The sequence below is a fragment of the Gadus morhua genome, chromosome 10 (genome assembly GCF_902167405.1).
Source record: "Gadus morhua chromosome 10, gadMor3.0, whole genome shotgun sequence".
NCBI lineage: Eukaryota > Metazoa > Chordata > Actinopteri > Gadiformes > Gadidae > Gadus > Gadus morhua.
Genome location: NC_044057.1, coordinates 20,862,916 through 20,872,915, shown reverse-complemented (window position 1 = coordinate 20,872,915; position 10,000 = coordinate 20,862,916). Strand labels below are relative to the sequence as shown.

The 10,000-nt window shown below is 50.5% G+C and overlaps 2 protein-coding genes across 3 annotated transcripts in view; both read right to left on the bottom strand.

The window, feature by feature from the left end:
* The window catches only part of LOC115552916 (transmembrane protein 182), a 4,864-nt gene extending 3,653 nt beyond the window's left edge, over positions 1-1,211 (bottom strand). The window contains exon 1 of one of the 2 annotated variants that reach the window (XM_030369303.1): positions 827-1,211. In XM_030369303.1, the coding sequence (XP_030225163.1) occupies positions 827-994 (168 nt within the window). In that variant the 5' untranslated portion in view covers positions 995-1,211. The remainder of the gene's footprint in view (positions 1-826) is intronic. The other variant, XM_030369302.1, reaches the window with a different exon arrangement.
* A 406-nt stretch (positions 1,212-1,617) lies between these two features.
* The window catches only part of LOC115552859 (sodium/hydrogen exchanger 2-like), a 10,928-nt gene continuing 2,545 nt past the window's right edge, over positions 1,618-10,000 (bottom strand). The window contains exons 4-13 of the mRNA XM_030369221.1: positions 8,287-8,537; positions 7,027-7,244; positions 5,441-5,637; positions 5,121-5,210; positions 4,851-4,921; positions 4,568-4,705; positions 4,236-4,365; positions 3,435-3,566; positions 2,971-3,034; positions 1,618-2,039 (exon numbers count right to left, since the gene is read on the bottom strand). Coding sequence (XP_030225081.1) covers positions 1,834-2,039; positions 2,971-3,034; positions 3,435-3,566; positions 4,236-4,365; positions 4,568-4,705; positions 4,851-4,921; positions 5,121-5,210; positions 5,441-5,637; positions 7,027-7,244; positions 8,287-8,537 — 1,497 coding nt within the window. The 3' untranslated portion in view covers positions 1,618-1,833. The remainder of the gene's footprint in view (positions 2,040-2,970; positions 3,035-3,434; positions 3,567-4,235; positions 4,366-4,567; positions 4,706-4,850; positions 4,922-5,120; positions 5,211-5,440; positions 5,638-7,026; positions 7,245-8,286; positions 8,538-10,000) is intronic.

Here is a 10,000-nt window from a genome sequence, read left to right as displayed (position 1 = left end):
ACACTGTGATCTATATTCCCCCCCTCTTTCAACGAGATCACCCACCGCGATCCCTCAACAGACACACAGGGGAGGGAGCAAAAATTCCCTTCGACAACGTCCAACAACAAGTCGAAAAGAAAAGAGGCCCTTCTTGTCCAACAGTGCCATGGTAGCAGGAATCCATCACCTGGCTCTGGTTAGTGGACGGCCGTGTATGCGCGAGCTGGCCTGCGGTTCTCTAGTTTCTGTGGTGCCAGGACCTGCCAGCATCAAAACATGGTTCTCATTAGAGGTTTGCTGGACTGCAAGTTTTTTCTACTTTCTGAGACTTCTGAAGGCCCCAGATGAATGATGTTCTTCACTTGCTTGTCAACGTATGATTGATGGTCCTGAATTATGTATATAGGGGGGCTGTTTTCATCATTTCCCTCCACGGCGGTTTCTGTGGTGCCCTGGTGTTCGCAGTGCTGGAAAGGCTCAGTCTTTTTAACGTGAAGGTATTAATTGATTAGTTGGTGCGTTGAGATGTATTGTCGCTGCCCCTTGCGGACATCTGTTTGGATATCAGTCTTCACACCGCCGTGCCGTAGTGTTCCTCATTAGGAGCGTGTGTATTGCTTTGCGTGTTGTATTACTTGAGGTCAGCGAGGGACAGTGATATAGTAATATTGTAACGGACAGGATTTTGCTGAATGCGATCCTACGCTGCTCGAACCTGATGGAAACACACTGGCTGCACGCAAAGGACCGACGCGACGTTAATCAACCGTGGCATCACACTGCTTGCTAGGTAGCATGCATGTTGTTTCCCACACAGTCAACGCACTCTTTAGCGTGTCCCTACCTCGGTACCGTTGCCCACCGCTCCGCCTCCGGGTCGCATCTGCCGTGCGTACGGTCCGCAGTTGTCACTCGCCAGCAGCCAGTAATCCGTGCCGAAGGCCAGCAGGAAACACAACGTCCCCAGGCCCCCGCACAGCCCAGCAGCGAGCGCTGCTGCCCCCACCCTCATAGCTCCACAGCCAGAACGCTATCCTACTTCCACAAACCTCTTCACTGACTCCTGACTGTGTCGGTCACCTCCCGGCACTTTGAACCCCACCTCAGTCAGGTCCAGCTGATCTGGAGGTCCAGTCGTCATGCAAAAACCGCAACACATTCTCCCAGCCCCTCCCTGAGACTGGGGGCATATTGACAGTAGGGTACGCAGGGCTTCACTGGGAATGTCAGAGACACTGGGGGGAACCGGCTATTCTGGGAGCGGTAAGACTGACCTGGTATGCCAATGGCATTAAAGTCCAATGAGTCGATTGAGTCTAACTATTGCAATGACCTACTCCCAGTCGGTCAATGGTATGTCCCCACAAATATCGGGTGTGTGTGCGTTTGTGTATGTGAGTGTGTTTGTATGAGAGAGAGTTCTGTGTGTATTTATGTCAGGCATTTCTACACTGGGTGCAACTTTCTGGCCTGAACTTCAGGATTATATTAGACCAGCAATGCTAACGGGAGGTCACCAGAGGTCATCTCCTGCATACCTGGAGTGGCTGAGGAGTTAGCCACAGGAAGCTAACAGCCAGGGTGTTATTATAGACCGCCACACATTTAGGACAAAACGACACCAAGGACTCTGAAGACCATCCATGTCCCCATCTTTATTGGATGCTATACTGTATAAACAACATAATCATCAGGACAGGCACGCACTCTGACACTCCGTGAAAGAAAGGTAAAATATGATAACTAGCTTTAGCAATTTAGCTATTCACGGGCGCTACTTTTATACACATGAAAGCTGTGTCCTTTACACTTCTTAAACATCTTTAGGCTTTTTTTTGTTCAGGTCGGTCTTTATGCCTGCTTCTCGTTCTCAAAAGCAAAGCTGAGCTGTTTCTTCGGGGGCCTCCTGAGGGGCTCCTGGTGCTCTGAAGGGGTCTGGGGGGGGGCCGGCGAGGGGTCCCCACCGGCTGCTGGGCCCTGGCCCTCTCTCTGCGGCTGACCAGCGGGCTCTGGGTCTGGGCTGTCCAGAGGCCCCGGCCTGGGGCTTGTGGAGCACACTGCCAGGGAGGAAGAAGAGGTTCTGTAGGGTTTTATGATTCCAAGCGCAAAATAAAAGTTTCCTGGACTTATGACAAAAAGTTCAAGATTTCGTAAAATAACTTAAAAGGACTACAGGAAACAGAACCGGACTAGAACATATTGCAAGCTTATTTCCTCTTAAAACAGACAAGTCACTGCAGACGTGCATAGCATTCCAACCACGAATAATATTACAAAATATAACGTTGGAACCGTCGCTAACATCTCAACCTATTATTCAAAGGGACTTATAGTTTGGTCAGTAATAGGGAGTTCTTTAGATTCCATTGAAGAGTGTGTAAGTGTTGGCCATCATACTCCTGGATGACCTCATACTGAGTACTAGGGCTGGGCGATTAATCTGATTTTGATCGCATTTCGATTTTAGCGTCAAACGATGACAAAACTAATATAATCGAGTTGAAACTATTTATTTTTAACTATTATTATTTATTTTTTATTAAAAGTTTTTTAGAAAGTGCAGCTGGATATATGTACATTCTTTTGGATTTGAACCTTTTCTATTTGACCATTTTGTGTATTTTTTGGATGCAAAATTTCAAAGTTCTCAGTTACGTGTGTGTTTTTTGGGAGAGACATGCTGAATAAATACATCCTGTTTCAAATTCAAAAGTAATCATATGAATAATTGATTTCAATATTGACGAAAATAATCGTGCACAGATTTTTTCCATAATCGAGCAACGCTACTGAGTACATTAAGTTCGGAACCCAGAACATTCCGACCGGGGTTCAAACCCCCTGACAACCGACAAGGCTATATCTTACTGTGATTTACTTGGAAATGCTTTATTTCACGTAAACAATATGCATAATTTCCCTTCGCTTTAAACCTTCAAATAAACAGTTTTCTGCCATATGGCGCCCTGTCCAGCGCAGCAGTGGTACCTGTGTGAGAACGGCTGAGGCCCGTCCGTTTCCGTTGGGATCCACTGAGCTCCAGACGTTCCCCCTGTAACCAGAATAACAACACAACACTCAACGTCTTGGTGAAAGTGTGTGTGTGTGTGTGTGTGTGTGTGTGTGTGTGTGTGTGTGCGTGTGCGTGCGTGTGCGTGTGCGTGCGTGCGTGCGTGTGAGTAAGTGTGCACAAGTGTGCGAATGTGGGTACGTGTGCACAAGTGTGTGTTTGTATGTGTGTGCGTGCATGCTTGCATGTGTGCGCATGTCCGCCTCTCTGTGCCTTTGTGTGTGTGTTTGTGCATGAGTGTATGTGCAGGTAAGCATGCTATGACGTTATGATCTCCCGTCACTGCATTGCCTACCTGCTACGTTAAGGCTACATACGTGCCCCGCCCGTGTTTTTGTGTGTGTGTGCTTGTGTGAGTGTGTAACTACGTGTGTGCACGTACCTGGGGGCCGTGCTGGGCTGAGGAGGGGTAGGAGCTGCTCTCTGCCAGACTCTGGCGCCTGTGTAGGGGCTTCCGGACCCGGTCGGTGGACGACTCTTGGTGAAGAGTGTGGCGGCTGTAGGCTGGGGTTTGCTGTGGTGGGGGGGGGGGGGGGGGGGGGGAGAGTAACGGGCAAAGAGGAGCTCAGTTTATTGTTAGCGTCATTAAAAACAGTACATAGTACTTGCGCGGGACTATGTCCGATTGCAACGGTTGCCAGAATTCTTGGAGCATAGGAGCATTTGAATGTAAGGTATTATGTTGTCAGTTGTGTTCTTTTTGTCATTGTTGAGTAATTCATTGGGAAGTTATTTGGCATTTTGGAGAGGCATTGGTGTGTTTGAGACTGCCCCAGTGTTTCTCATGCGAGTTGTGGCTAAACCAGGTTTTCATTAGCTTAAGTTAAACATTGATTTTGAATTGAACAGTTCTTCAACTCTTGATTTTCTCAATGTGGCTCTCGAGTACCGCCAACAACACGACGTATTCTGATGTGCAAGCCCTAGACATTAGGACAGTGTTTCCTCCACATGGGCTCTCCTGAAATGCATATGGGGTCAAGGAAGATAGCATACTGATACGATATAACATATTTCTGCATGTTGCATCTTTTTTATATTGCATTGGAGAGACAGACTTGCACATCTAATCTATAGTGATGGTATATCAGAGTATGCACGGCGGAATACATTAAAAAGGGATTGATAATAAAACATTGTTGAATGGAGTGATGGCCTTCAGCAGAGACAGCTTTGGCCCGACCTTGTTGTTGAAGTTGTGCAGGTTCCTGGAGAGTATGCGTCTGATGCTGTCCATCTCCTCCGGGAGGAGGGGCCTGCTGTGGGGGCGGGACTCCAGGATGAGGGTTCTTTCCTGGGAGCAATGCTCCACTCTGATAGGGGGGAATGGATCAAATCCATTGTCAATCAAAGAGTTGGTGGTTATTTCATACTCAGAATACAATCATTTATTTGCATTTGTGTGTGAGTTTAAATCGTGTGGAAGAACATTGGGGAATTGTTCAATCAAATAAACTGCAGTTGCTTTGTTGTTGTTGTTGTTGTTGTTGTTTCGGTTTGTTTTGTCCGTCTTACTGTGTTATCGGCGTCTCCTCTTCTCCCCTCTGCTCTCGTCTCTCCAGTTCCTCGTAAACTCGGAGGATGCTGGAACATTCCTGGCGTTCCTCGCGGATCAGGAAACGTCGCAGATACTTCTTGTTAAACTGCTCAAACCTCAAATTCAAACACACACGAAATACACTTAGTAGGTCGTCCGTTACTACACTGATGCAAGTCGCACTTGGAAACGAGACTAAATTGTGGTGTTGGCTGCCATCTAGTGGTGAATATAAGAAAACTATAATAAAGTAAAACCAACTTGTCTTTCCAGTAGTGCTGTCCCCAATATCCGACCACATCCTCTATCCCGGCCAGCAGGTGGTCAAGGATCTAGAAAACACACAATAAACATAAACTTGTTACATAGTATCAAATACATTTCAGGTAGGCTGTTCTGTCAATATAATATGTATAAATTGCATTTCCATGTAAAATATTTGTTTTGTCTAAGAAAATGACTATATCAGAACAACATTTATGGGGGAAATATGCTTTGAGGGATACCAAGTCCAGCTTCTGCCCCTCTCACCCTGCTGTGGATCTCCTCGCTCACGGTGGGCAGAGCTCTCTTTCGCTTCTTCACCTCCAGCAGCTCCACCAGAGGCTTGATGGTCATCCCCTGAGACCAGACAACCAGAGGTGGAACTTGGGGTGAGCTCACAAAGTAAAAGTCCTCTCCATGATTTTTTTTAAGGAAACGTTCTTAATCTGCTTAATCAACGTGTTAAGTCATCAGTTAAAATCACTTCCTTCAACCGGAATTGTTCACAGATGAAAACTCAAAGAACACTCTACCACAATAAAAGTCCCCTCCAAGAAACGTTTTATTTTTTTTAAGCTGCTTCTCACCTGAACAAAGACTGTGAAGAGGATGACCACGATGGTGGTGGTGATGAAGAGCCTCTTCTTCGGGAAGTCGTCGATGAGGAAGACGAGGGAGAAGCAGATCGCGCCTCGCAGGCCACCGTAGGCGATGATGAACTGATCCCTAAAGGTCACGGCGTTCCTGCGCAGCTTGTTGACCACCGCCGTCAGGAGCAGGACCCCTTGGGGGAGGAGGGGGGGGGAGGTGGTGGGGAGAGAGAGGAGATCGGGATGAGGCGGGGGGAGAGAGGGGCGGTAGGGATGAGGTAGGGGTGAGGGAAAGTCGAGGGAGGGGAGGGTTGAGGGTGGGGGGAGGCAGGAGTGAGGAAGGGGAGAGGGGAAGGGTGAGGGGGGTAAAGGAGGGGTGAGGCGGTTGAGAAGGGAGGAGAGGCAGGGGAGAGGAAGGGGGTAAGATAGGGAGAGAGGAGGGGTGAGACAGTGGCTAGGAGGGGAGAGGATGAGGTGGTTTGGGAGGGGGGTGAAGAGAGGAGAGGGAGGAGGAGGGGACGGTGGGTGGAGAGGTTGTATTTGGCCTCCCTACTAATATAACATTCTCCTCTCTTGTAACTGATTACCAACACGGGATTGCTTAAAATTCGTTGTAGTACTAATACATAGTACGGGAATGTGGAGGTATTTTGAAGCATCATGACACATCATAAGCGCATTGTAGGATTTTTCAATTCATCTTCGTCTGAGCCGTCATTGCAGTAGTTCACCATTTGCCCGCTCGAAGCTTCCTTTCTCATGTAGTAAGTCTGACCGTTGAGACTGTCGGGGCAGCTGTTAATGCTCCCTTATAACCCTAGCAGTTGGCCCCCTTTGTCGTTCTTTCATCAAGGTATCTTTTGTTGCAGTCCCACTTTAATGACCTGCAGCCCATATGTGCATATACCTCCTCACCCCTACCCCCCAACATTGCATGTTTAACTGTTCCCCCATCTTGGAGTGTTCTTTACCATGCTTTCAAAAAATACAGGTCATGGTCGTTTTGTGGACAGAGGGGGATCTAACCCAGTAACTTTCACTGCAACAACCAGCAACCAGCATTCATGTGCCTTGTCATGGAGAAGTAATATATTAGGGGTTTCCTTCCTGGTTTAACAAGTGCAGGGGCGTCTGTATGTGGGTGGGTGTGTGTCTGTGTACACGTGTGTCTGTCTCTGTACATGTGTGTCTGTGTGAGTGTGTGTGAGTGTGTGTGCGCTGGCGCGTGTGTGTGTGTATGTCTGTGTACATGTGTGCACACATGTCTGTGTGAGTGTCTCAGCGTGTGTGTGTGTGTGTGTGTGTGTCTGTGGGTGGGTGTATGTCTGTGTACATGTGTGCGAGTGTGTGTGTGTGTTTCTGTGTGTGTGTCTGTGTTCATGTGTGTGTTTCTGAATGAGTGTGTGGAGTGTGTGTGTGTGTGTGTCTCGGCATGCGTGTGTGTGTGTGTGTGTGTGTGTGTGTGTGTGTGTGTGTGTGTGTGTGTGTGTGTGTGTGTGTGTGTGTGTGTGTGTAGATGTGCAAGTGTGTGTTTCTGAATGAGTGTGTGTGAGTGTCTGTGCGTGTGTGCGGGGGACCCTCACCCAGCGCCCTCCAGAGCAGGCAGAGCAGCAGGGTGGAGCAGACGAAGGGCCAGTCCCACATGTGCACGTCCTGGATGGTGGACACCCCGAGGAAGATGAAGATGAGGGTCTCGCTGACGCTGCTCCACATCTTGAGGAAGTACTGGATGCTGGTGTTGCTGCGCTGGGACACGTTGGCTTCCACGTACTGCTTCATGGTGACCGCGCACGTCACAATGCTGCCCCGGGACAGCAAGGGAACACAAAACATGGTCGTAAAGCGGACACAAGAGGGAGCCCACGCAGTTATGCCTGTATGTGTGTCAGTTTGATTGTGTGTGTGTGTGTGTGTGTGTGTGTGTGTGTGTGTGTGTGTGTGTGTGTGTGTGTGTGTGTGTGTGTGTCCATGTGTTTGTGTATGTCCATGAGACCAAGTGCGTATGTGTCCATGTGTTGGTTTGTGTCCATGTGATCGTCTGTGTGTGTGTGTGTGTGTGTGTGTGTGTGTGTGTGTGTGTTATTGTGTGTGTCCATGTGATTGTGTGTTTGTGTGTGTGTCCATGTGTTAGTGTGTGTCTATGTGATCAAGTGTTTGTTTGTGGGTCCATTATGTTTGTTTGTGTCCATGTGATCGTGTGTGTGTGTGTGTGTGTGTGTGTGTGTGTGTGTGTGTGTGTTTCATTGTGTGTGTCCATGTGGTTGTGTGTGCGTGTGTGTCAATGTGCATGCATGTCAATGTGTTTGTGAGTGTCCATGCGATTCAATGGGTCTGTTGTCTGTGCACGCGTGGGTGAGCGCACAATAATTGAGGGGCGGGGAGGGGGGGGGGGGGGGGGGGGGGGGGGGGGGCTGAGGAGGGAAGGTGGGGGGTGAGGTTAGCGTTGATATTAGTTCTAATATAATTCTGCAGCGCATCGCGGGCGGAGATACAGGGTGCGGGTCTCTACGTCTCCTGCGTAGCCAAAGGACTGGGCTTTCATCGCTCCGTTTTCTGATGAAAGCCCAAGCAGATGGAAGATAGACTTCGACGACACGTTGTTTTCACTTTATAAAGATCACCAGCTGTCACTGAACAGACCCTTTACCCAGAGGTGTTATCGTAAGATAAACTCAATTGTCGCTCATTACGCCAATTGTTGGTCTACTTTAATGTACTATGCCAAATGGTGGATTGGTGGAATGGTAGAATGAATGGAGTGACACCTGTAAAGAAGTGTAACTGTTAGGCCTATCCCCACACTGTCCCGCACCACCACCACCCCCCCCCCCCCAGAGACTCACGCCATGATCCCAGAGAGGTGGAGCATTTCGGAGGTGAGGTAGGACAGGTAGGAGTAGAGGAAGACGAAGAGCGGCGCGATGACCTGCGCCCGCGACGTGAACCTGGAGGTCAGCGCGGCCAGCAGGCCGAAGAACAGGCCCAGGCAGAGGCCCCCCAGACCCACCACCACCACCCGGCAGCCCCCCAGAAGGACGTCCACGCCCGAGATGGTGGGCATGCGCAGGAAGGATTCAAAGAGCTTATATAGAACCTGGGAAGAGACGAGGAGGGGAGGAGAGGGGAGGGGAGGGGGGGGGGAGGTGAGGAGAGGAGGGGGAGGGGAGGAGAGGGGAGGGGAGGGGGGGGGGAGGTGAGGAGAGGAGGGGGAGGAGAGGAGAGGGGAGGGGGGGGAGAGGAGGGGGGAGAGGAGGGGAGGAGGGGGGGAGAGGAGAGAGGAGGGGGGGGGAGAGGAGGGGAGGAGGGGGGGAGAGGAGAGAGGAGGGGGAAGGAGAGGAGAGGGGAGGAGAGGAGAGGAGAGGAGAGGGGAGGAGAGGAGGGGAGGAGGGGAGGGGGGGGGAGGTGAGGAGAGGAGGGGGAGGAGAGGAGAGGGGAGGGGGGGGAGAGGAGGGGAGGAGGGGGGGAGAGGAGAGAGGAGGGGGAAGGAGAGGGGAGGAGAGGAGGGGAGGAGAGGGGAGGGAGGGGGGAGGAGGGGAGGGAGGGGGAGGAGAGGAGAGGAGGGGGAGGAGAGGAGGGGGGAGAGGAGGGGAGGAGAGCGGAGGGAGGGGGGAGGAGGGGAGGGAGGGGGGAGGAGAGGAGAGGAGGGGGAGGAGAGGAGAGGAGTGGAGAGGAGAGGGGAGGGGAAGGAGAGCAGAGCCAGGGAGAGGAGAGGGGATGGGGCAGAGAGGAGAGGAGAAAAGAGGAGAGGAGAGGAGAGGAGAGGAGACGAGACGAGAGGAGAGGAGAAGAGAGGAGAGGAGAGGAGAGGGGAGGAGAGGTGGGGAGAGGAGAGGGGAGGAGAGGAGAGGAGACGAGACGAGACGAGAGGAGAGGAGAAGAGAGGAGAGGAGAGGAGAGGAGAGGGGAGGAGAGGTGGGGAGAGGAGAGGGGAGGGGCAGAGATGGGGAGAGGGGAGGGGCAGAGAGGAGAGGAGAGGAGGAGAGAAGTGGAGAATAGCAGAGAGGAGAGGGGAGGAGAGACAGGGAGAGAACATGAATTCAATAATAAATAATTCATAATTATTGTCATTCCAGCAATGGTGCTTCACTCTCGTCATCAGATTTTATGGGTTTCCACATAAAATAACCACTGAGCAAAACACCATGACCAAAATATGGCCGAGTTATCTTACTCAAGAAGTCGTACAGGTAGGCTACGGAGATTGGGGATCGAACCTTTGAGTTGGGAGTCCCGACACCCCTTTCTTTATCATACCCTGCCTGATATCATAACATGTGTAATCCCTTGGTACCATTACTCACCCTGGCCCTAGATTTGAGCCCTAGCCCTAGAATTTGCGCGTGTAGGGTGTTCCAATACTTAGGGAGCAAGGGAGTGCCTATTTTCCCTTAAAATCCTCCCTTGGCAGCTAGCCATCTCGGTACCTCACTTGCAGCTAAGGGAGTATCAGGAATTACCAAGGATACCTTGCAAACTCAGCAAGCGGAAATTTTTCCATGTTTCTCAAACAGTTTTAACGCGAATGAAAAAAGTAGTAAGCTTCTCCCTGTAGTTTAG